A 26,887-nucleotide genomic window follows, 5' to 3' on the forward strand; every position below is an offset into this window, starting at 1 on the left:
ATGTGATGCTGATTCCAATATTGATTATCGATTGGGTTCCTTATCCTTTCTCATTTGGATTTTCATTGAGTTAGGAAATAAACTCTAACAGTTTTTGTGCAGACAAATTTGCATGTTTACAGGAAGAATTTTTCAAAACTTAAGATTTCAGATGTTATTTATTTATGTCTCTGTTATTTTACCTATTTATTGTACACTGGCTCATTAGACTCACTGCAGACAGAAAAAAGGACTACATTTCTGCTGAAAATCTCAGAAAATTTTAGATGAATATCAGAGATTTTCTAGAAAAAACCTGGAAATATGTGAGTTTGAAAGTTTAATCTGAAATTTTCTAAAATGATTTTTTAGATTAATCTCAGAAATTTTCTACAAAAAAATGAAAATGTCTGAGTTTCAAAAGTTGAAAATCTGCAAGAATACATTTTGAGATTCAGAAATTCTGTAGAAGAAACTTTGAAATTTGAGTTTCAAAAGTCAAAAAAAATATTCTTAGAAAAAAAAATCTGAAATTTTGAGATTAATTTCAGAAATTTTGTTGGGAATTTACTTCAGCAGCTTAGAAGACCTGCCAGATGTAAAAACACCAAGTTCATTATGGAACAAAAACAAACAAAAGGGGAATTTATAGCTACAGCTCTGCTCGGTGTACGGAGCCTCGTGCCGGAAGAAAAACCCTGTAAATTCTAGACACTAACAGGAACCATAGAAAATCCAAGAGGGACGGAGGGCGGAGTCCCAGAGCGAAATTCAGTGAAAGAGGAGTTCGGAGCCTGGTGCTGGAAGCCCGTTGTTTATATGGTTTTAAACTGAGTGCTTGTGAGCGTCAGTGGGAATAAAAATAGCAACACGTATTTTGTTCCATATAACACAGCAGGAGTGTAACCGATAAACCTTTTATGGATGCGAAAGCAAGAAGCCCCAACTTGATGACTTTGTGTTTCTGTGTTTGATTTGATGTAAAGCACTTTGAAATGCATTGCTGCTGAAATGTGCTATACTAATAAAATTTGATTGATTGATTGATTGTGATCGCCCCCTGCAGGACAGAGTTATTATCAACCGGCTGGACAGCATCTGCCACGCCATCCTGAAGGGAAAATGGCCGTCATCGAGCGAGCAATACGACTCCCCTGGCTCCGTGGCGGCTAACTCGTGCCTGGCTAACAGTTTAGCGCAGCACCACCACCACCGAGCCGGGTTCCTGCCCGGCGCTGCCCCCGGCGCCGGGCCGGGCCAGTCGCGGGTCCAGCTGGGCGGTCTGGGGTTCCCCGTCCCGCCGCCCCTCACACGACTTCCCAAGGTGAGGCTTTCTGCAAAAACCAGCAAATTAATTCAGTATTCTCCTTTTTGCATATCTATCACCCGTCTACGTGTTTCTGTCTTCCATGCCATGGTTCTGGTTCTGTCCGGTTTTTGTCCCCAGAAGTGCTCAATGTCAAAAAAATATCTGCAGCAGAATAATCAGAGACTCAGACCCAGAGGATGTTACACTGCAAAAACACAAAACCATATTCTCTAAAAACAAGCTCCTGCAGCTTCCAGAAAAGCTACTTTTAAGTTAATTTTGTCTCATTTCAAGTGTGCTAAGATATGTGGACTAGAAATTCAACAAAAATATTAAGATTTTGTATTTTTTCATTGAATCCATTGACTACACTGAAAAAAAACACAAAATCTTACCAAGTATTCTTGGTCCAGAAAAACCTGAAGTTTGTTGTTGAAACTTGACTAAATTAATTCACTGTAAATGTAATAAACACAAATCAGTTAATAAATATTTTACAGTGTTTTAAAAACACTAAATAAGAAATAATGTTGAATTAGCTTCAGCTAGTCCTGCCGCACTGGGCACCTCCTGTCAACATGTTGCTTTGTTGCTTATTCTGTACCATGTAAAGCTTTTATATGTGGATGTCAGTCTTGGGTAGATGATCCAGGGGCCCTTTGCAGCGTGAAGACACACGTGCTACATCCTGCTGTCAGCTTCCTGCTGGAGGGCAAAAAGCTGCTCGCCTATGATGACTAGCATTGTTTTTTACTGTTAAGATAACGTGCTAAATCTTAAATCTATGTGTGATATATAATAGAAAAAGGGACGCAGTGCTTTGCTACCAATTGTCAACACTACGACAACTAGATAACAAGTCCAGGAAAAAGCTTTAATAAGTAATTAGCGAGGGAGAGGGAAGTAGGTCAGTTATGCTAGCTTGACTATGAGAACCTTAGCATGTAGATGTGATGTGGAATCCTGTGTGTTTTGGTTCAGTTACAAAAGATAAAAATAAAGCTGACCCTCACACCAAATCTGACAGAGCATCAGTAGAGCAGGTGTTTAAATTACCTAATCAACCACCGCTGTGTTAGCATAGCTAATAGCAGCAGTAGCTAATCTACCACAGCAATCACTTATTAACAATCTCAAAATAAGCATCAAGCCTCAAAACATAAAATTGTTGTTTACTGAATGTTCTATTTGGAAAATGTTTGCGTGTTTTTTGAAACCTTAGTGGAGTTGTTGTCAGTCGGTTGCTATGGCAACGGGCCTGTGTGTAGTGTAGCCGAGACATAGAGCGAGATAAACGAAGGATTTGAGTTGTTTAGAGTTATTTTTTAACGGTTTTTCTGCGTTAGTTTTTCCCTTTGCTGTGACACACTGCACTAAATTAATACCTACATGTCCAGGTTTCGTTCTGTTTGTTGTTCAAGTGTGACAGCGCAGCTATGGATGAAAAGTAAAAGAATCGTCTTTTTGCACTCCAGCGTTGAGCTCCGGATGTAAACAGTAACATCTATTGTTAATGCAGCTTCCAAACCTTATCAGTTTTGAATCTCACCCAGGTCTAAATCCACAGCAGCCTGTGCGTTGTGTCTCAGTCCATATGTGTGTCTAACCAAAGCCATCATCTCTCTCCCATTCTTGTCTCACCCACCCTGCCCACCCGGACAGTACGTGCCGCGGGGCGCCGCTTGTGGGCGCGCAGCTTGGCGCCTCACCTCCTTGCCTCTCTTGCAGGAGAGGCTCGTGGCTCCTCCCTTCCTCCCTGAGCTCAAACGGGCCGGAGGTCGCCGGTCCTTTGACTATGAAGCCGCAGCAGCTGCCGCGGCCGCTAAGATCTTAGCAGGGAAGTCTGCGTCACCGAGCCACACGAGCGCCGCCGCTGCTGCCAGCAGCTCCAGTGAAGAGAAGGTGGCGGTGGTGGCCACTCCGCCCCACCGCGCTGGCGCCATGCTGAACGGTTGGCAGGAAGCAGCAATAGATCTGACAAAATCCTCTGGAGAAATCAGCACCACGAGCGGCGCTGGGACGAACGAAGCAGCTGGAATGGGCCACCCTAACGCCGGCGCTGGAGGCAGCCACAAGCTGCCGCCACTGCCGCCCATCACGGCGCCGCTGCCCGGCTCGGTGGGGATTGATATGTCCGGCATTCTGCAGGCCGGGCTCATCCACCCGGTCACAGGGCAGATCGTTAACGGGAGCCTGAGGGGAGACGACTCCCTGAGGAGGAGGAGAGGGAGACGGAGAAACGTGGAGGCTCTGTACTCCGAGTTCGCCAAGAGCCGAGGGCTGCACCTGCCGGAGGCACAGGTGGGTGGAGGGGGCGTGGAGGGGGCGTGGCGTAGAGTCTTGTTGGTTGTGCAGGAGGCTCCATTTCTGCTTTTCTTTCCCTATTGTTGGAAACAATTCATGTTGTCTCCATCTTGTTTTCCTCCAACCACTTTTTCATTTTTAAAGATGTACAGTTGGTTAACTTGGCGTCGGTTTGCAGAAGCAGCTTATTTGGATTTAAAGAGACAGAGACTCTAAAAAGGCTCATAATAGGCTCATTATTTAAGAATGATTTGTGTTGCCTATAGATTTATGGTTTAAGGAAGAATAACGGGTCACTTCAAACATCTGCATCTGTGTGTCCACCTACAGGCTCGGGTTGAGGCCATCAGCCACTCCTCCGTGTCGTCCTCCACCTCCTCGCCGTCCCCATCTCCGTCCGAGCGGCCTGCTGGTCCTCCCACTCCCTCCTCCTCCTCCACCCCCACCCCCACCCAGACGCCTCCTCAGCCAGAGATCGTGGCCATCGACAGGGAAGCGGCCAGCAAAGGCCTGATCGAGTGGCTGAGACAGAATCCGGGCTACAGCATGGATCTGCCGGCCTTCGCTCACGTACGTATCTCTGTTGTTCAGGTGAAAGTTAACGTCGGCTTTTAGGAGAGCAGCAGACACGCAGCGCCACCAGGTGTTGGCTAATAGCTGCTAACGTGAGACTGATGGAGATGTTTTGGAGTATGGCAGCAGGAGTGGGTAGGCCCGTGGGTTCTTTGAGTAAACAGCGTTTCAGCCAACAGGAACATCCGGCTGTTGGTCATGTGACTCCTGAGATGTGGAAAAAAAGAAAAAAATCCATCTCACCATCAAAAACATTTTATGAAAAAAAAAAGTAATTTTCTTTTTCTTTTCTTCAAAATTTACGTGTTTCCACTAAACAAATTTATTTTTGGATTTACAGTTTGAACAATTTTATGACTAATGGAAATGCAGGTAGTGATGAACTAAAGGAAACGGTGATCGCTGCCCAGTTGCTGCTCAGTTTGGGAAAAATTACGAAGACATTTTAAAAATAATTTTAATTCCCTGATTTGCAGTGAGAAGGATTGTTCACTGTTTGAAAAAACTAAAACAAACCATCATCCTTCTTCCACTTCTTGTCGTCGTCTTTGTGGTTTCTGCCAGTAGTAACAGGCTGTTGATCAGGTGACTCCTGAAATGTGAAAAAGTGTTTCCATCTGTACATCTGTTTTTATACGCCTGAAAAACATGTGATTTTTCCAAACTGATGTGTTTCCCTTAAGAGAATTAATTTTCATAATTTCAATTTGTGACATTTTGTGGTTAATGAAAATGCAGAAAATCGGAGCGAGGGCCGTTCAAAACAAACTAACGCAGTTATTCAGAAGAACGCCACCAGAGGGAGCTGCAGACCACAAACCTGCTGGACCAGATGTTAACGCTGGTCCAGCAGGTTTCTGTTTCTCAAAGCATACCATGATGATGTTTTAATGACTTTGTTTGTCTTGATTTTTGCTGTTCAGTCGGGAGCGAGTCTCCTGCACGGCTTTGTGGAGCGTCCCAAACAGAGGAGGCATCGCTGCAAAGATCCCACCAAGCTGGACATCAACACTCTGACGGGGGAGGAGAGAGTCCCTGTAGTTCACCGAGGAACAGGACGCAGGGTAGATAACACACACACACACACACACACACACACACACTGGAATAAATACTGCTTATGTTTCAGTCAGGCTGCAGTTTGACCCTAAATCAGAGGTGGGTCAGAACCATCCAGATAGAAGCTGACCACTAAAAAATGGGACAACTGAAATCAGCTTTCAGATCTTGTCTGTGTTTCTTCTCTCTGCAGCTTGGTGGCGCTATGGCTCCGGCTATCAAGGAGCTTTCCAGGTGGCTTGATGCTAACTCTGAGTATTTTGTCGCTCCAGACTGGGCGGACGTGGTCAAACACTCTGTGAGTCTCAGCTTTTTGTTTTGTTTGGAGATTTATTTTTATTTTTTATTTTTTTGTAACTTTCTTTGTTGTTTTTAAGGTTTCAGTTTGAACCTGTAGCTCATTCTACCCCGAAACATTTTGGATTGATTCAATATAATTAATATTTATTATTCCTTATCGACTTATTGATCATCTTATTTTTTATATGCTAAATGTTTCTGAAATTTTGTGTTTCTGTGTTTTGTAGGTGTTTAGTGTAAATCTTAATTTATTGTTTGCCTGATTAATCTAGATTCTATCACAAAACATTAGCAGCAGTAATAAATAGCATCATATTAAACAGAATTTCTTTTGTATTGTTTTTATCTCAGAAGTTTAAAAGGTTTCTTGAATTTTCCTGAATGTCGGCTCTTGCTCCAGGGTTTCCTTCCTGAGGGGAAGTTCTCTCGGATCCTGACGGAACCGGTCAACCGGGACCCGGGTTCGCGTCGCCGTGGACGACGGCCGCGCAGCGAGATGCCGAAGCCGCTCCTGTCCGTGTCGGACTCCGCCTCCACGGGCCTCGGCCCGCCGCTCTACATGAACGGCGGCCTGATCGGCAGCATGGACTCCATCGTGACCCTGCAGAACCTCCGCGGCGCCCTCCCCGGGATCCCCATCATGGCGGCTGGATTCCCACACGGATTCACCGCGGGGAGCGGCGGGTCGGCGGCGGACGACGCCAAGAACGGGCTGAGCATGCTGCCCATGATGCTGCACGGCATCCCGCACCCTCACGGCGCCGCCGCCATCCCGCAGCACGCCCTGTTCAGCGTCGGCACCATGATGGCGCACGCGCCGCCGCCGCACTCCACCGCCTCTGCTTCTGCATCCACCGTCACCACGACAACTGCAGCATCGGAGGCAGCCAGCCCGTCATCGACGACCGCCACCGCTGATCGAGAGAGCGGCGCCGACAAGGAGAAGCCAGCAGAGGGCGCCAAGCGGCCGACGGAGGCGGCAGCGGCCGTCATCACCTCCACCAGCAGAGTGCATCACACCTTCAACCCCTTCCTGATCCCCGGCGTGTCGCACGGCCTGCTGTACCCTCACATGTTCCTCCCCCACGGCGGCATCATGGCGCTGCCCGCCGTGACGCCGGGCGGCGCCGACGGCGCGCCGGGAAGCCCCAAAAGAAGGAGGAAACGGGCGAGGGAGGAGGAGGAGAGAGAGAGGGGCAAATTGGGAGACGCGGAGGAGAGAGAAAGTACAGTTACCGTCACCGCGTCCTCGTCCGCCTCGCCGCCAAGCGAGGAGAGCCGGGCCGGCCGGGCGGAACCGGACTCCATCAACCACGGAGAAATAGCTGCGGCACCGGAGGAGAAGGAGGACGGGTCGGAGGAGACGGGGGACGAGGTGGACAGACGGGTTGGCGAGGCGGTGTAGGACATCGTCTCCCTGCGTCTCACTGCAAAAACACAAAATATCAACAAAATATCAGCAAATGTTTCTGTCCAGTTTCTACTGCAGATATCCAGTCACACTAAAAACTAAACCAAACTAGCTGATGAAAAACTTTTCAGGAAGAAATAAGAGCTTGTGTTACATCAGGGTGTCCAAACCTTTTGGACTTGGGGACCAAAAAAAAACCTCTTTTACAGTGTAATTCGGGACGCACCGATCCAGATTTTACCAAGACCGATATCTGAGGTCCAGTCGATCAGAGGCAGAAAAAAAGCTGAATTGACTTGAATAGTTTCTTTTTTTAAAACAGACATAAATGTACCGAATAACAAATTAATTTGACTCTGAAATACATAAATAAATATCTTCACACGTTTGGTGAAACATGTAAAAACAGCTTTAATTTGTTCAGACAGTCCAGTGGAGTAGAACAGAAAAATGTAAAATAAGTAAGAAAGAAACTGAAAGTATTTAAAAATAAACTTTTAAAACCTTCAAATGAATCAGAAAGCGCAGTTAGGAATTCTAAATATGATGTAAAATAAGTAATAAAGCACAGAATTAGACTGTAACAATTATTACCGATACCGATCAAGATGTTTTTCAATATCGGGGCCGATACAGATATGAATATGGGATTGCTTCAGCTATAAACATAATACTTCAAACAAATGAAGTATTATGAAGTATTTTATTTTAAATAATTGTAGAGTCAAAACCAGATTATGATGTTGCAGATTTTTTTTAATTAAAATAAATACTTATCAGGTGTTTATTGAAGAAATACTAAGAATTTTGTCAGTTCAGGTTTGGAACTGGATAGATTTTATCTGTGCAAAATAAAGGAAATACTTTGTATTGTAACAAGGTTTCAATTGTAGATTTCTATTATTGCAGTCTGGGGCCACAAAAAGTAAGTCCAGGAGCCGTAAATGGCCCCTGAGCCACACTTTGAACACCAAGTGTTAAGTTATGAAACAGTTCCAGTTCAACTGGTGGATTATTTTATCAATATTTATGAATCATTGACTTAAAACAAGCTCCTACATTATGCTGAAAAGTTATTGTAAGTTAGTTTTGTTTTATTTTTAGTGTAATAAGATATTTCCACAATAAACTAGACTAAAATATTTGGTACGGTTTTGTGTTTTTGCAGTGTAGTAAGTTGCTCTCTTCTCCGCTGAGCAGCCGTGTAAAGTTTGTGCCGAGTCTGTAAGTCAACGTCCATGTAAAGACTTTTATGATGATGATGATGATGATTATATTCAACTTGTTTATATACCAGGAACCCCCTCTGCCCCGCCCCCTCCACTCCACTGTAAAAAAAGAAAAGAAAACACGAGTAGAGTTAAATAATCTCCGTATTCTTCCCCGTCATCCTGCATCCAGACTGAAAACAGAAGGGAGAACCGAAAGAAGGGAGCGATCCAAAATGGTTCCTCTGCACTGTAAAAACTTCACACCAAAACTATTTTTTTTCATCTGGTTTCTACTAAAAATATATTCATACATTTGAATTGAGACAAAACTAACTTGGAAGTAACTTTTTAGCATTTTTTAGGTCAATTACTGAGGACAAGTCCTGAAATAATCTGCTCATATTATAAGTTAAAATGTCTTGTTTCACCTGTAACTATTTTTTTTCACCAATATTTGGGAATTAAAACAGGATGCTCAAAGTGTGGGCCGGGGGCCGTTTGTGGTCCATGAAATGATTTTGTTCGGCCCTCTAGTCAAGAGTGGTTAAAATTTGATCAAGAAAGTAAACAATTTACAATCCAGAACATTTGGAAATTTTCTGTTTTTCTTTTTAATGATTTACAGATTTCACAGAAATTTTACTATAAAAAAAAGACATTTTTGCATTTTTAATTGGATTAATTTGTGGCACACTAATAATTTAAATTTGCCATTTTTTGCAAAACGTTTAGACACTACTGGTTTTTTACATCTTGCTGTAAAGTTACATATAAGTTAGTTTGTCTTAATCAAGTGTACAAATATATTTGCACTAAAAACTAGACAAAAAAGTGTTGATTTTGTTTGTTTTTGCAGTGTAAACATGTGCAATACTTAAAAGAAAACTGCCATCCGAATTAATCTGAAATAAAATCCCACGCAGATTTGACCGACGCTAAACCATAAAAAGCTGCAGAAAAATGTCTTCTAAAGTTCCTGCTTTCAGAATTTTTAATAAAAAAACTCATTTTAAAGTGCAGCTGATGCTAATTAAATCCAGAGTTTCTTATTGTTTTTTTAGCTAATACATATATTATGACAAAACATAACATTTAAATATGGAAGAGAATTGGTGCCTCTTGGAAAACTTAATATTTAGACTTTGATTGAAATTAAAGACTAAATTCTGAGAAAAAAAACTGATTTTTTTTTTTATGGCACTAATCTTCTTCCATACTAAAAGGCTGCACCTTAAACTTAAACGTTATTTAGATATTTTTTCCACTGCTAACATGAAAAGCTAAATTAACTCCTGCTCTTTAATTCAAAAGCAAAGAACAATCATGGGATTTGTTTCGGATCAAGCCACAGAGTCACTTTGGGAGATCCCCCCCCTTTAAAAAAGTGGTCCAGTCCAATCAGGATCTCAGTCCGGCCACCAGGGGGCGGCAGCAGGCAGTTGTAGATGCAAACAGTGGATAGAAGAGGGCGAGTTTTCCTCCTGAAATCTTTGGGAAAAGTGCAAAAAGACTCAAATTTTGATCTGAATCTCCAATTTGAGGTTTTGTCCTGATTTTAGAAAAGAGAAAGAGAGAGACTGAACGCCTCGTTGTTTCCTCAGTTTGCAGTTCAAACATGTAATATTTCATCTGTAAATCTCTCGCTGTACATTGCTGTCTTTTTTTTAAGTGCTCCATGTATCTCTGTCCTGTTTCCGCCGGGAAGCAAACCGACTGTACTGTACATTAAAAGGATGCAAGTCGCTGGTTCTACTCCGATTTTCACGACAGGGTGGAAATGTTTCCGTCGACGGCTTTCCGTATTTCTGGTTTTCATCCATGAAAACGTTTTATTTTTTATTTTTTGCACAGCGTCCTGTGAACATGTTATGTTTTATCATTATTATTTTTTTCCATTGCGTCTTGTGAGCGACTGGGAGAAAGTTTGGATGTGTGCATGCATGCGCACACTTTTTGCTGTGTTTCGTCCTGACAGGTCACAAAAAAAAGAAAAACTCCATTGTTGTTGCCTTGTCACAAGTTTGTGGCTCCATATAATTTATTATATTTTCTGTTTTGTTTTTTTGTTTTTGCCAAACTTTCACCAAATATTATTTTTCCTCAGTTTCATTGTATTCGTCAAAGTAAAATGCCTTATTTCTAGCTAGTATGTCTTTGTATAGCTAGTCTGTTACATTTCCCCACCTGGTGGCGTTTTTTTGTTGCTGTTTTATTTTTATTTCTATTTTTTTTTTTATGGAGACCCAACAGAAACAAAACATAGCGCAGTTTTTAACTCACTACATCAACTCCTAAAAGGCCAATCAGTCGTCCCTCAAAGCACAAACGTTTGCGTATCAGTGCCTCTAAAGTTAAAACACTTTCCCTCGTGTGGGCTTCACTTGCACATTTCATCCTGTTTCCATGGCGACGGGGTCACCAAATAAGAGATCGTTAATAATGGTAGTGGAAGCGACATGTGACTTGTTTTTTCTACGACGTCATTAGAGCTTTTGTAGATGTTTTTTTTTTTTAAATAGGAAAAAGGGGGTAAATTTTGGCCAAAAAACTTTTTTGAAAAGTTTGAAATTTGGTACAAAAATTCATACATTTTTAGATTAATTTCAAAAATTTTGCAGAATACATGGAAATTTTCGAGTTTCAAAAGTGAAAAATGTTCATCTTTTCAAAGTTGAAAAGTTTAAAATTCAAAATTTTTTGAATGTTTAAAATTGTCTAAATTTTTCTACTTTCCAAACTTAAAGTTCCTTGTTTGTTTTTTCTCTAGAAGATTTCTGAGATTTTTTCTAAATATTTCTAAAATATTTAGAGGTTTTAACTTAGACATTTTTTATATATATATATATATTTCTTTTTTTTTAATCTCAAAATGTTATTTTTTCTCACAGATTTGACTTTTCAAACTTATAAATTCCTAGATCTTTTTCTAGAAAAATTCTGAGATTAATCTCCAAATTTGAGTTCTTTCTAGCAAATTTTTTTGACTTTTCAAAAAGGATTTTTGGTGGAAATTTACTCCCTTTTTTCTTATTCTTTATGGTCCTAATACACCATTGTAGTTTCCGTACAAATTGACCTAACTCTTTATTTTTTATTTATTTTTTGCAGTGGGGTTGTGTGGTGTAGTCCTGAGCAGTCAGTATCTGACCTGCAGTTGAAAGCGAGACAGAGCAATATATTCATAAAGTCATTTACTTTACCATCTAAAACACCTGAAAAGTAAAACATGATTTATTTCAACTGGCATTTATGCTAGATTACACATTGACAAATGCAGCTCACACATTTATGCTAGGTTAGCATAAATGTGTGAGCTGCATTTGTCCGGAGTCGTTTGTTCTTTTTCACTTGTTCTATTTTTATATCTAAACTTTTTTTTTCACCAGGAGAAAAGAATAAGCAAATCTAAATTGGGTTCAAAAAACAAATAATGTTTTGAAATGTACAGATATACTGAAAAAACTGAAGAGCTGTAAATTATTTTGTTATATTACATTTTAAATGACAACGTGATTTTGTACAACGTTTTTAGACGAGTGTGTAAGTGTGTAAGTCTCAAATATCTGCTCGGTTCACCAAAACATAACCTGCTGTGATGTTTTCGGACATGTTTGCTCCCGCTGCGTTAGCAGGCGGCTCCCCGGAGGTTCGGTTTACCGGAGGAGAACGCCCGACTCCCGGCACGTTGTTGTAAAAACTCCCGCTATCTTTCCCCAATGAGTGGAAGTTAAACACCGATATTATTCAGACAGGTGATATCTAGTTGTAAAATATTTGGTTTACTATTTAATTCATTCCTGATCAAATCGGTTTGATTGATTAAAGTCAAGCCTTCAAACATACTGGCTTTATTTAACTGTAATGTAACTTTACTAGAAAAGGTGAAGAATAATACAGAAATCAGGAGTAATGCATGACAAAAACAAACTTTGGCTGCATTGTTTTTTTCTTCGCCGCTCTCTGCTTCGTGCTGTCTCGGTTGCTAGGCAACATGAGTTACGCTGAGTTGGGGGCGGGGACAGTTGACGAAGGCTAGAAATGTCCGAATTCACAGCTTTTCTCTTCCGGTCGTCGTTTATTCAGTCTGTGAAGGATCCGTCCTGCGTGGACCGGGTCGTTTTTTCAGGACCATGAATACGGACACAGACGTATGCTGAGATAAACACGTGATCAATATCAATAGATAGAATATTCAATAACTCTGATCCAGAACTACAAAGCATTGTGGGAGACTTGAACTGCTCAACCTCTCATTGCTAGATAAGCTCGGTTGGTGGAATCAACTAACTCACTCACTCTTTGGTTACCTAGCAACTCACTCACTCTTTGGTTACCTAGCGACCACTTGTTGAGTAACCAGCGCTGCAGCAATTTAAGGTTTTGCTTCTTAATTGCTTAAAAATAAAAAACAACGGAGTAGAGTGAAAACTGGATAAAACAGGAACCGTCACACCACCAGTTCGGCAGGATTTCACATATTAAAAACAAGCAAAAAACTGATCAGTAATTATCAATGTTGACTGATACGAAACGCTTATATTGTGATACGTTTATTGTCCTTAACTGATTCTTTAATCTAGGATCGTCTGCTTACATGTTTCCAGAAGAACTCTGAACATCCTCTTCGGAAAACAGAGTGTCTTCAGTCAGAGGCTTCTTCAAATTTGCTGCAACACAGACCGCTACAGGAAATCTTTTGTAGATAGCCATCGCCATCTATAATAACTGTGAAGAATTTCAGCAGCATTTAGTTTCCATTTAGGATAAGTAAAATATTTTTCAAACTGAATTTGCTGCAGTTAAGATACTGACTGCTCAGAGCTGCACTGCACAACCACATTTTAATCACACTTTTAGGTTAAATTCAACTCCGAAATTCAGAAACCGGCAGGAAAACCGCACAGGAACATGAAGTAGCATCTGTTAAGTCGGTAGTTTGACCCTCACTGCATTCCTTAGCTGCACGATGCCTTCTGTTTACTTCTGTTTCATCCAAACTGGTTTTTTATTTTATTTTATTTTTTAAACAAAGATGAAGCTACGGCTGCGCATCACTTCCTGTTCTCGTGTGAAGACTTGAAACGGACTCGTGGCGACCACGTGCTTTCCGTCAACAGTGTTTATTTTTTCATGGAAGTCACCTCAACGTGTAAAACTCTGATCAGAGATGATGTATTTATTGTACAGTTCTTGTCTTTACATTGTTGTCTCACGACTGATTGATGGCTGTTTTTGTTACCCTGAAATACAGAAACATTTTGGTTCACATGGAAATGAAACGGATCTGTGTTTCTGTTGCTTGACGGATAATCTCAGTCCGGAAGCTGGAAATGTTCAGCTGGGTTTTTTTCTCAAGATTTGTTCGCATTTAGGCTCCAAGATGGCCGAAAATAATAAATATACAGAAAGATGCAAAGGTGTATTAGCACCGTGCTAAGAAAATAATAGTAATAATAAAAACCTAAAATTATGAGAATAAAGATAAATTTTGTTTTATTTTGACTTTGCTGTACAAATAAACTTGATTGATTATTACTTTATTCTCAGAATTTTACAAATTTTCTCGTTTTATTTTGACTTTATTCCCGTAATTGTACAACTTTATTCTCATAATTTTAGATTTTATTTTTTCTTATTTTGGCCTAAGCTCCATTGTACAAAGATTATTCAGACCCAGAAGAAAAAACTGGCTGCAGAATCAACTAAGATGATTTTAAACTCATGAGTTGGCAGGTTGTGTGTTTCCTCATCCATCCTTCAGCTCTCGTTTTGAGTTTGCTTTTTAAAATTTTGCAGCTTTTATTCTTGTTTTGGCTTAAAAGGATAAAATCTGGAAAACCTCACATTGAGAAAATAGATTTAGTCCAGTTCACCTTTAAATATTCCTGGTTATTCTTAAATATTCAGATAAATATATTCAGGTTCTTGTTTTCTGCCAGATTCACAGCAGAGACCAGAATCTTCTCCCAGTTTAGATTTGTTTGATTTTTACCGTGTAAATTTTATCTTTAAAACATCAAATCTGAAAGTTTTATCGATTCATTGTGCCTGTTTTATCCTTTACCGAGGTCTACCTTAAAATCGATAAAACCTCAGTCAGTGATGTAAAAGTTTCAAATGCAGTTTGGTGTCTGAATAAACTCACAGGTCAGTCAGGTTGGCGTTGCTGAACAAAGTACAATGTAAAGGTCAAAGGTCACAGGAAGCATCTGATCCTGATGCTGCAAACCCATCAGAGCTAGAATACGTAAACCACCTGGACTTCATGGGGGTTTTATCTCATTTGGTTACTTTTCTTTCTTATTGTTCTCTATAGCGCTCTATATTCCCATGTGGACCAATCTGACAAGTCAAAACATGGTATGTGTGATCTTTTATCGTGCAATAAAAGATGACTTTCAAGTTCTCCTCGTCTGTCTTAGATCATTCAATTCATGTTCTTGGTGACCAAATTTAAGGTTTGGTGAATATTTAACCTTCAACTGGGTTTCTGTATCAGATCTACGATGGCGTTTTACGGCTACTGTAAATAGAAAAAATAAAAATGCCAAAAAGCTCAGAAATTTTCAGACTAATCTCAAAAAAATAACAAAAAAACGTGGAAATTTCTGAGCTCTGAAAGTTGAACATTTGGGATAAACTGTTAGGAAGTTTCAAAGGAAATTTTGACATTAATTCCAGAAAAACATTGGCAATTGCTGAGCTCCAAAAGTCAAAAATTTGTGACAAAAAATTTTGAGATTAATTTGAGAAAAGTTTTAGAAAAACCTTTGAATTTACTGATTACAAAAATTATGAATTTGCAAGAAAAAAATCAAAGAAATTTTTAAAATAATCTCTGCAAAATGTGTAGAAAAAGCTTGTTTTTATATACATTTCTTGTAGAATTTCTAAAAATGTCCTGAGTTTCTTGGCAGACACTTTTGACTTGGAGCCGATTTAATCTCAAAATTAAACATTTTTTAATTTTTTTAAGAAATGTCCTACTTTTTAAAATCTACAGTGGCGTACATCTAACAATGCTTTGACGCACTACAACTTATATGGCGCAGGTTTTTCTCCAGCAGTTATCAGGCTGGAGAAAATAATCAGAAACTGGCTGCCAGGCAACAGCGCTACCAACTGCGCCCCCTGTTGGCCAACAATGAAATGACTGAGAAAGAAATCACACCATCCCAAAAGTTTAAAACAATAGCAGCTTGTTTTAATCTTGTCAGATTATTTCTTGGTGATCAGAAAATAAAACAAACAAAAGCAAAAATCTTACATGTTCAAGGAAAAAATGCGCGAAAAGAAAAGTTATGAAATGTGCAGTTTTTTTAAAAAAAATTCATCAAATTGTCTGAAATTTGGCACATTTTTTGCAATTTTTTTTAAAGCTTTTGCACATCTGAACCCAGAAAAATCTGTGATAATATAAAAATACACATTTACAGAGCAACACATTCATGTTGTGGAAAATTTCCAATGTCGTCTCTTAAAAAAGCGATAAATATTTATTAGGTGGGAAAAAAGAAGAGATTTTATTAGCTCTGGAGAAAAAAAGGAAGAGAACTTGCATGTTGTCATGCAAGCTTCAGTTGTGCAATATCAGATAAATCATCCTGGATCAAAATATTACATCATGTATTCAGCTCAACTATATTACACACAAACTGACAAACGAATAAACTGCAAGATAGTTTGGACTGAACATGCAGCGTTTATTATTATCAGCCATTAAGATGCACCAGAAAGACTCCTTTCTTTCATCTTTGGCCAAAATTAGAGGAAATAAATCAAAACTACAAAATAAAAACCTTTGAAGATAATCCAGCTGGAGTTCTGCAGATATTTTACTGGTGGATTTGTGGGAAATAGTGCAGCAGCAAATATTTTTGGTCAATTTTAACCTCAAAAAAATTATTCAATTTAAAATTTTCAATGTCCCCCCAAAAAAGAGAGTATTTGCACTTTTGCCCATTCTTTCTCCAATATATTCAAAATGTACAAGTTCAGAGTTGGATAAAAACATCTGGGAAACCTCCTGACGTTTTAAACTTCATTCCTAAAACATCCAACGTCGCTGCTCTGGGGGGGAAACATTATTCGTCAGTAAATCCTGTTAAATTCATGATCTCTGTTATTCCCAGATCCGCGTTCCAGTTTTCCGACTGCTTTCAACGCATCATTTCTCAGGCTGAATCTAATCTCCAATCTGGTTTCAGTGACAAATAAAAGGCGCTAATTTAGATTTTTTGTTTTGTTTTTTATTCTTATTTTCAGTCTTACTTTGTCTTCAAACAAGACTGAAAATAAATTTGAAATCTGGACTTTGACTAGGCCATTTTAGCATCCAAAACAATAATATAATCACAACCTGAGATTAGCGACAACTGGGCCAATTTTCCCAAATCAAGTGGATAAAATTTCACTTTAACGCTTTTATCCAAACATTTATTTTTCATGGAATCTAACCCAGTTTGGATTTTTTTATTTTTTTTTTGTGATGAAGATGTTAGCAACAAATTTGACCACGATGGAATTTGATTAAATGAATTAAAAAGCGAATCAGAGGTAAATTCAGATCAGTGCAGCTCCTACTTTGATTTAATGTTTGGAAAACACATTTTATTCACACATCATGGGGATAAACTGAACTGTCGGTTCAGGTTGTTTTTGTCCTCTGTAGTTCTGGTTCTGGTTCGGCGAGCCAACATGGAGCTGGATCCGGTTCAGGCGCTGATGGTGTCTGTTGTTGCGTTAGCCGAGACGCTGGCGAGGAGTCGCAGTCGTTTTCGCTCCCTCTTTCTGCCAAGTCCTCCTTTTTTATTCCGTCTTCTCTCTGACAGGCGAGAGGAAGACAAACGGCGGAGGAGAAAAATGGGACAAAGGTCAAATATTTCTGTCTTTTCTCTCTGCGGTTCCCATGTTTCACCTCAGGTAAACCACGTTTGATCTGTCGTTAGCATCGTTAGCAGTTTAGCCATAATAAATAAAACATGATTTTGATGATAGCACTTGTCAAAATGTAATATTTGTTTCTGGTTTCTTTATTGGTGGCTGTAAGACGTTTTTTGTGACTTTATTTTTGTGTTTTTATGATGTAAAGCATTTTGAGCTGCCTTGTTGCTTAAATATGCTCTACAAATAAACTTAATTGACTGATTTATATTAGATGTGTCTTAAAAGTTATGAATTTCTCTATATTTCAGAACATTTCATGATCCTTTTCTATAAATCGGGGCAGTCTAATGTGTGGCCTGGGGTCCATTTATAGCCCAGGAAATTATTTTGTTCGGCCTCTGACCATATGTCAAAAATGATAAATATTTTGGCCAACAAAACAGAAAACAGCTGATTATCCCCAAAAATTGGCGGAGGGGGGAAAAAGGGGAGAGGGGTAAATTAAAAACTTTTACAGTTTTAATTTAATAGTTTTTGGCTTGCCAGTAGTTTAAATCACCCAGTTTGAACACTGATGGTTTAAATTATGCTGAAATGAACTTGAATTGTTTACATTTAAAACAGAAAACATGACAAAAAGGTCTATAGACCCGTTGCAGCATAACGTCATGTAGGCCAGATCCGCCTCGTCTCCCTGCTGGAGGGCAAAATGCTGCTACCTACAGTGACTAGCATTAGCTGTCAAGTTGTCAAGATAATGTCCTAAATCTAAAATATATGTGATATATAAAAGAAAACGGGATACAGTGCTTTGCTATTGATTGTCAACACTATGACGTCTAGATAACAGGTCAGTTAAAGTTTCAATTATGAAAAAAATAGTGAGGGAGAGGCACATATGTCAGTTATGCTAGCTTGACTATGACATCCTTAGCATGTAGATGTGATGTGGAATTCGATGTACTTCTGACCAGATGAAAAATAAAAACAGCCCACACGCTAACTCTGACAGATCATCAGTACAGCAGCTAATCTATCACCACTGTGTTAGTTTAGCTAATAGCCACGGTAGCTAATCTATCACCACTGTGTTAGTTTAGCTAATAGCCACGGTAGCTAATCTACCACCGCTGTGTTAGTTTAGCTAATAGCTACGGTAGCTAATCTACCACAGCAATCATTTATCAATAATAGCAAAATAAACAGTGTGAGAAATGTTTGCATGGTTTTTGGTGTTGAATCTTGAAACATAAAGTAGTGTTGTTGCCAGTTGCTATGGCAACGAGTCTGTGTGTAGCGTAGCCGACACGGAGAGCGAGACAAAAGTGGGTTTGAGTTGTTCTTAAACAGTTTTTCTGCTGTATTTTTCCCTTTGCTGTGGCGCAAAGCACTAAATTAACGATGCCAACATCTCCAGGTTTTCATTTAGTTGACGGTTTGTTCCACCGCGGCTGTGGATGAGAAATAAAGAATCGTCTTTTCGCCTTCCAGCGTTGAGGGCATGCGCAAAATTTCCAGATGTAAGCAATAACATGTAAAAGGAGTCCATAACAAGAGAAGTTTATTTTAATAAGGCTTTACATGATCCTGTTTTATAAATAAATAAAATGGTAAATTTGTTTTTCCTCCAGTGACTCTTCAAACGTCGGGAGGAAAAATGTTTTCTGGCTCTGCTGATGCTCTCAGTTGTTCTCCGTCCTCAGATGGTGGTCCAGGCCCGCCACCCGCAGGATTTTTGGGAACTCATCCATCATTTGGTTAGCAGAAGAAGAAGAAGAGTCCTCCAGGTGGAGTGTCAGGTAAATATTCTGGGTGATGTATCACTGCTTTGATGGTTGGCTGCAGAGATTGGATTATATGATGCTTTTACAGCATAGGGACTCCAGATCACACTGCTACATATTTTCAGATTTTGACATCATAACTCATGTATGAGGTCAGGTGTGATGATTCGGGTCCGGCTTGGATGGAGAAGCTGCTGCTCTGGCTTCACCTCCTTTGGCTGCAGTTGAAAAAGAATCAGATTTACTGCAGAAGTGAGAACATTTTGAAGGTTTTCTTTTTTTGTGTCGTATATCGTTTTTTTTTTTGAGAATAGGATGCAAAAGAAGCAGAAAATGTCACATCTTTTTCCCTGACCTGATTTTTCTGCTGGAGTGATTCCTGGTGAAGTTTAATTTGTCGCAGATTGATGCTGCTGATGATGAGGAGTTTATCCAACCAGCTGCTCTTCGTTACGATCGCCTAACATGGAGCTTTCATGACTCTTCATGTCTTCTGTCCTCATCTTCTTTGTTGTTGTTTGACTTTCCAAGATAATTTTTTTGCATTTAAATTTTGTTTTTAAAGTGTGGGTTAAATTATGAATAGTATTTATTTATCTTTCATGCAAAGAGACGCAGATAAATTTTAAAATACCTCAGTTCTTATTTTTTTGCAACTGAAGTGTTTCCTATAAATAAGAAACGTAATTAAAATCACATGTGAACACGTTCGTTGTTCATGAAAATGTCATTCCATCATCCCAGTACTACTTCTTGTCGTCTTCTTTGTTGTTTCTGCCAGTAGTACTATCAGGTTCTTGATCATGTGACATGTGTAATGTGACAAATGTTTCCATTGCACTTTTGAGAATTGCACACATTTTGATACAGCCAACAAAAAACCCACCTTCCTCAAGCGCAAAAACTAATAAAAAGAGTAAAGCAAAAAAACGTGTTTTTCTGAAATTGTAGTTTTCCATGAGGCAAATTTATTTTCATAATTCCAATTTGCACAATTTTATGGTCAATGGAAATGAACCTGTGTTTTCATTGACCATAAAATTGGAATTATGTTTCAATTTGTGTGAAATTGCACAAATTGGAATCACGACCAGTGGTGCAGTTTTATGGTCAATGAAAATTCAGCTAGTAGAAAAATTGTTTATATCGGAATTTCGGCCAAACTGCGTAAAATTTGTGCGCAAATTGGAATTACAGCCAATGGTGCAATTTTATGGTCAAAGGAAGTGCAGCAAGTAGGCGTCCAGAATGTTATTGATAATGTAAACCCAGAATAAAAAACTTGTTTCCAATGCAGACGTGCACAAAACTTTGTCCATATTCACTAATGTCGGAAAAACAATTCTACAATTAGAGTATTAAATAAGAGTGAAAATAAAATCAGACATGAACAAGTTAGTTCCTGCAATAAGTTACTAGAAATCATCCTCCTACCAATTCCTGTCGTCTTCTTCGATTCTTCGCCAGTGGTAAACAAATTAGGCAAATAAGAATTACGAAAATAATTTACTAAATAGAAACAAGTCAATTTTGAAAAAAACATTTTGCAATAGGATGATGTGGCTTTTTATGTCAAAAGTATGGCATCACTGAAAACTGCAACAGAAAATGTTTTTTTGTATCACAGGAGTCACATGATCAACAACCGGATGTTGCCACGGAAACGACAAAGACGACGACAGGAAGTAGAAGAAGGATACCGCTGCATTTTTAAAATGACGTATGGTCTGAACAAACTTATTCACCTGTGACCTTAATTGCGTTTCTTTCGTGATGTAAAGACCACAACTGCAAAACTGTGTTTTTTTTTAGTGGAATAATGTTGATATTTTATATCAACAAAGTTTGGCTCAGGTTTGTATACACACATTCAGTCCAATTTGCACTTCTGGTCCTAAACTTGAATCTGAGCACTACTTCTCATTTCTGGGACTTTTGTCTTTCATAGATCTTGTTAATGGTGGAAAAATGTTTAAATTTCATTTTACACCCTTTCCTTCTGAGACAGAGATGATTAATATAATTATTTCTACCCTTTTCTGACATAAATCTGAAATTTATTTACTAAACAAGTTTTGGGAAACAAAAATGTGACTTTCTATGTAATTAACTGTCTAATGTAAAAAAACAGACTGTCTAATGGAGGGGTCTTGTCTAATGTAAAAGAGTGAAAGTGGTTTAAATCTTTATCAAACAGTATTAACTTCTTACACTGAATTTAAGACAGAATATAAAATGAAGTGGATGGAAAACATTTCCAGTTCACATTCCTGTAAAATCTCTAAAAGATCCTAAAATTTCACCAATAATTTTGTCAAAGCTAAAAAAAAAGGATCAGCAGATCAGTATTGTGTGATAAAATAAACAATTTTGTGAAAGTTTTTAACTTTCTACAGTGAAGTCCAACTCATCCCTTAAAATTTAAAGCTCCTCAGCATGAGAGTAAAACCAGGATATTCCTGAAAACTATGAATCTTTGCAAATGTTTTATAACGATTTTATGAATCCAGCTGCAATGATTAAGATCTCTCTCTCTGTTTTGGGTCTTTTTGGCATCTTAAATACCCAATAATTGGTTTTTACATCAGTCGGATTTAAATTTATTCCAACCCACAGCAGTAAAAAGAAGAAATCCCAGTTTTACATGCAACAGTGAAGTAAACACAGTCTTGTTTTTGCAATTTGATGCATGCTTCAGAAAACCAGACATGCACATCGTAAAGCACTATCGTAACGACTATTGTAACTTTCAGGCAGAAAGTTGGAAAACCGCCCAGCTGGTGGCGCTGTGACCAAACCTCAAACCAAACTCAAGGACTTTATGGAACTAATGAGAATGAAAGTGGCTCTGGTTTCTGTTTAGTTCAGCCGAACTCCATGGATGATCAGAAAAGACAAGATTATCTGCAGGATCACAAACTGGACGGTTGTCTTTAAGGTCCAGTTTTCAGCCTCTTCCTAACAGAAACTCTTTTTTTGGACGTTTTTTGGAGGGGTCTTGAAAATGACACCCTCAAAATGGATTTCATATCTCAGAAACTACAAGGTGCATTTGACTGGTTCAGGTGTCAAAATGAAGGTAATATTCCAGTGAGTACTCTAGAAGTCTAAAAATCAACATTTGTATTACAGAGAAAGAACAAATACATATGGCACACAGTGACAAAATACAAAATAAAAATAATAAATACTGATAAAATCATTATGTAATGTGGATTTTCCTTAAAAACATGCAGTAGAAACCCAGAACCTCTAGCAATTCACAATACAGGTTCTGACCAATTACTGGACCAAATTCTGTTTGGTCCAGTAATTGAAGCATAAACATTTTAGAAAGGTATTGGTTGATAAAACTCCAGGTGACCATTCCAAATGTGCCATTTTTGGACGTTTTGGCACCATGAGTAGAGTTACAAATTTGGCTCTCTTTTTTATTTATTCATTTATTTTCCCCCCAACATATATTTTGCTATAAATATTTTTTGCAACTTATGATAGTGATTTTTTAAAAACAATATAAGTGTGAATTACTACTAAAAAGCCCAGTCCTGGGCGCTCTGAGAATTGAGTTGGAAAACCTACAGGGCAGATTTCTGCAGCCCTTTGGTTGATTTGGGTGATTGACAGATTTAACATGGATTATGAGAATGACGCTGGAAAGGTGGGACTGAATTTATGTTTTTAACTTGTGTAATTAGCTATGAAATTAGCTGGGGGGGAGGTGGTGGGGTGACTTGTTTGGCTGCTGGTTCAGTGAGTTTTGCACATAGGATGGTGATTCTGGTATTGTTGGAAACAGCAGAGTTGGGTTTTAATCTGGTTGGTAGTTTGTGGGCAGGACCTTGTTGGACTGTCGCTGCTGCGTGTTTATCAGGTGTGAGTCGTTAGCTCTAATTATGTCTAAAAAATGCTTAGTGTTTGAGCTGGGAGTTGTTTAGGTAGAAACTTTTGTTATCATGTAGATGAGGTTTTGCCCATTAAATAAATATGCAATCTGCCTTTATTATTGGTTATTGTATAGGATGTGCTTAGATTGATCTTGTTAGCAGAAGTGCTGCAGGACCCAGTATTGGGTCTGTTTTGGAACAACAAACTGGATGATTGTTTTTAAGGTCCAGTTTTCACTGAACAACAGCAGGTTACAGATTTCACACAACTCTGACTGGTAGCACAAAGGTTAGTAGTAGTTTTTTTTTTGTAAAAGTGGTTAAACGCATTAAAGAGGAACCAGATCTAAAACTAAATGTTACTCCTTAATCCAGATCTCTATGCTCAAGCTACATATTTAATTAGAAATCTGAATATTGAATCAGGAATCTAAATATTTCTGCTCCAATCAGAATATTTAGCTAGCTAGCTAACCCTAACTTGCAAATTCACTGGCTGTTAACAGAAAGTGGACAACTTAGTTAGTTAACTAACTATTTAGCTCGCTAATTAGTTTGTGAAATGTAACATATAAATAAATCAATAACATAAGCTTGTTATTTTTTGCTTTGACAGATTAAATAACCCAAATTATTGTTGTTAAATTTTGACTTTGTGACTTTACAAACAGGAGATTTTTTCAGACTTCTAACCTTTATATGATAAACAACAGTCAAAAACTTTAAAACTCACACAAAGACATAAAAATCGTATTTCGCTGCAATTTGTTGGAATCATTGAGAACTAGATGCCATCATAACCCAAACTGACCTTTTTAAATACAGCTAGTATCCAAGCAAGACTGGATAACAACCAGAACTCCGTGAACAGGGATAAAAAGTTTGAGGATTTTCCAAAAAGGCTGGCGTTATCCTCGCAATCCGTTAGACTCTTTGGAAAACAGTCGTAGTCAGAACCACATGTTGCGGTGGAAGAAAGAAAAGCACTGTACATGGGCATAACAGGTAATAAATCAGCATGAAGCTTTAAACGGTATGGAGCCATGCGGGCTCGCGCAGGAACTGGGAACAGGGGAACCGACCACTGGGTCCCGCAGACCAGAACACGCATCATCACTAATATGTGCAAGTCTGAATACAGGTTGGTCTGTTTATTTGATTATGAACCTTAAAACAAACATGCTAAAGGCTTTTTTATGCGTTGCTAATGATGGCCTCCCCCTGAAACTGAAAAACAAAAACCACAGCCAAGCCGATTTCCAGCTGCCAGATCCATCGTTGAATCCAAGCCGCCACAAAAGGATCTGCGTTTGAAGTGCAGAATGAGCTGCAGGCCAGACATTATCAAATAGCAAGCGGGGGTCATAATTAGCCCCCGTTAGCGCTATGAAACGTAGCTCTGCTTTAATTTCACCTCCTTTACTGTGCGGTTTCCAGGTTGGCACTGAGATCTGCCAGACGTACGGTTTGGTGGCACCGAGACAAAAACTGCGGCCCAGGTTCAGGTTTTCATTAAGAACCTGCACAACTCCACATAATTACTGCATGAACTCATCTACTACCCTTAAAAAATTAGATCTCATCTCCTCACAACAGAAATACAGCAAAAATATTTAAAAAGACACTTTTACAGTTTATTTTTACGGATCAATTTACACGGCGAGAAAATGTAACTTAAATTTGGGCATTTTTTTCAATCAACCAAATATAAATATATATTCAGTTATATAATTACTCCAACTTCAATTATTCATTTAAAAATAAATCTATGGCTGAAACGGATTAGTCACGACAAATAAGTGATTGAAATAATTGTCAGCTAATTTAGCAATCGATTAATCAATAACTGGAGAATACAGACAAAAAAGGCCATTTGCTGAAAAAACATTCAGAGGAAAATTAAACCAAATATATACATTTTGAATTTAAGATAAAAAAAAACAAAAAAAAAAACAAACAAATAAGTCTGTAAATATGTTTTTCCCAAGAACTCATCAAATGGCAGTTTTGGCTTCACCTGGTTCAAATTCTGTAATAAACTAACTGATGGGCACCTTTTCTATCAAATATTAGTCATTTAATACCAAAAAATAACTAACAGATCATCCCTGACCTGTATTTATGTTACATCCAGCAGAAGAGATCAGTTTCTCACATGTTGATGCAAGATGTATTTCATTTAGCTGAAGATGAATCCTTTCCTACAAATGATTAGGTATTCACTAAAGAAATGCTGATTTAGCAAAAAAACAAACCATTTTCTCACTTAAAAATGATTTTCATAGTTTATTTGCATATTTTTATGTAGTTCTAACATTGTATAAAAAGGTTAAATTAAAAATCCTGTGGAATACACAAATTTTTTTATCCAATTAATCATCAGATTAACGGATTAATCACCAGAATAATCGATTAATCGATTACTAACACAATCGTTAGTTGCTTCTCTAAATGAATGTAAATAACAGTTTGAAGCTGATCAGAACCACCACTTCCTGTTTGAATGGGTTGTAACTATGCGATATACAGGACCCAATATTATCAAGGCTGTAAGGGAGGTGAAAATATCTCCAAAGTTTAGTGAACTACAGCAACTTGGGGTCACCAAGTATCCACAACAAGCATTAGTCACTATATAGAAAATAACTGGTTGTTTATGAAGCATGACAGGGAAAGGCTTTTTTCTCCTGACGTCCTAAACGTAAACATGTGGAGTTTGCTAAACTCTTCTGGGACCTAAACTGGGACCATATGCTTCAGTCAGATCCGACTACAGCTCAGCTTTTCTGCAAGAAACAGCCCAAGTAAACATGTAGGAAGGAGAATCATGCCCACTGCTGAATACGGAGGAGGATCTGTGATGCTGTGGGGTGGTTTATGTTCCGTGTTAGAATAAAAGGTTCAAAAATTTCACAAAAGACTAGATTTTAAATAAATATGGCAGCATCAGTGGATCTGTTGGAAGGACAGTGATCCAGAATATATAGAAAAACGACAAACTTTCTCCTTGATACGTAATCCAAAAGAAAACTGAAGAGATGAGAAAACAAGAGACTACGTCTGAAACGATTAATCGTGATTAATCAATCACTGAAACAACTGTCAATGAATCATCTTTGAACTGAGTATACAGGCTTTCACATTACTGAAAGAACAACGAATTAAGAGCAACAATTGTACAAGTATGAATACATTTTGCATTCAAGATAAAACACATTATTTGCCTTTAAAACGGTTTTACCCAGAACTCGTCAATTTTAGCTTTGCCTGCTTCATGTTCTGTAAAATACTCATATTAATTATCCTTTTCTGCCCAATTATTAACGGGTTAATCCAAAAAATATTCAGCAGGTTGGCCCTACACGTGTTGATGTTGGACATTAGCTGCAAATGCATCAATAAGATGTTATATGAGTAATTTGTTCATCTGCATCTTTTAATTTATTTCTAATGTATCAAATAATCATAAATGGTTAAATGAAAAATCTGCAGAACAAGCAAAAGTTCTTATACGATTAATCGAATAATCGACTAATCATCCGATTAATTAAGAGTATAACGAATTACTAAGCTGTACGGGATGCTAGTCAGTAAACGTGTAAAATACTGAAAAAAATCCCATGTTTTGATTCCACATCTGTGCAAACTTGAATTTCTGTTAGATCTTGGCATATCTTGTAAAATTTGCACAAAACAAGAGCAGAAGCATCTCGCTGCTGAAGCTAGCAGCAGAGCAACAGGCCGGAGATTACGGCTCTTTACGGGTTAACAACAAACTCCGTCTTCGTTCTGATGAAAATCAGCGAGCAGCTGTGGTCTATAACAAGTGTCCAACTGCTTGATGAGTTGATGAAAATGTTATAAAAGGAAATTCAAATGAAAAGATTCCAACTGAATTGGTCATGCAAGCAGAAAACCACCATCCGAGCGAAAATGTTTGGAATTTGCTGAAACAGATTTTTCTCATCTCTGTCCACATTGTGTCCAAAAAGAAAAAAGAAAAACCTGCTTTCTCTGCTTAGACATGCCTCTAAATTACATTAGGGATGTTCATGGAGTGAAAGTGAGGGCAGAAAAACCAACTTGTTGTGTAATCAGTACTTGTTGTCCGGGGTTTTACAGTGCCTGAGGGTCTGTCTGTGAACATGATGCGTGTTTATGTTGGCTTTAAATCCTGATCCATG

The 26,887-nt window shown here is 38.5% G+C and overlaps 2 protein-coding genes and 1 long non-coding RNA gene across 12 annotated transcripts in view; 2 read left to right on the top strand and 1 right to left on the bottom strand.

Moving 5' to 3' along the window:
* Positions 1-10,421, top strand: part of chd6 (chromodomain helicase DNA binding protein 6) — a 60,775-nt gene extending 50,354 nt beyond the window's left edge. For 4 of the 5 annotated variants that reach the window (XM_044121783.1, XM_044121786.1, XM_044121785.1 and 1 more), the window contains exons 40-45: positions 1,046-1,303; positions 2,951-3,589; positions 3,923-4,162; positions 5,089-5,229; positions 5,418-5,522; positions 5,925-10,421. In XM_044121783.1, coding sequence (XP_043977718.1) covers positions 1,046-1,303; positions 2,951-3,589; positions 3,923-4,162; positions 5,089-5,229; positions 5,418-5,522; positions 5,925-6,929 — 2,388 coding nt within the window. In that variant the 3' untranslated portion in view covers positions 6,930-10,421. The remainder of the gene's footprint in view (positions 1-1,045; positions 1,304-2,950; positions 3,590-3,922; positions 4,163-5,088; positions 5,230-5,417; positions 5,523-5,924) is intronic. The other variant, XM_044121787.1, reaches the window with a different exon arrangement.
* Positions 10,422-16,836: 6,415 nt separating this feature from the next.
* The window catches only part of rspo4 (R-spondin 4), a 31,887-nt gene continuing 21,836 nt past the window's right edge, over positions 16,837-26,887 (bottom strand). For both annotated transcript variants that reach the window (XM_044121788.1, XM_044121789.1), the window contains exon 5: positions 16,837-16,970. In XM_044121788.1, coding sequence (XP_043977723.1) covers positions 16,861-16,970 — 110 coding nt within the window. In that variant the 3' untranslated portion in view covers positions 16,837-16,860. The remainder of the gene's footprint in view (positions 16,971-26,887) is intronic.
* Positions 16,967-26,887, top strand: part of LOC122833857 — a 35,428-nt gene continuing 25,507 nt past the window's right edge. For 3 of the 5 annotated variants that reach the window (XR_006371073.1, XR_006371072.1, XR_006371074.1), the window contains exons 1-3: positions 16,967-17,068; positions 18,450-18,552; positions 18,736-18,831. This is a non-coding gene — a long non-coding RNA (uncharacterized LOC122833857). Of the gene's footprint in view, positions 17,069-18,449; positions 18,553-18,735; positions 18,832-18,941; positions 19,069-19,219; positions 19,309-20,443; positions 20,811-26,887 lie in introns of those variants that run through there. The other 2 variants (XR_006371075.1, XR_006371071.1) reach the window with 2 other exon arrangements.

Source organism: Gambusia affinis, linkage group LG07 (assembly GCF_019740435.1).
Source record: "Gambusia affinis linkage group LG07, SWU_Gaff_1.0, whole genome shotgun sequence".
Lineage (NCBI taxonomy): Eukaryota > Metazoa > Chordata > Actinopteri > Cyprinodontiformes > Poeciliidae > Gambusia > Gambusia affinis.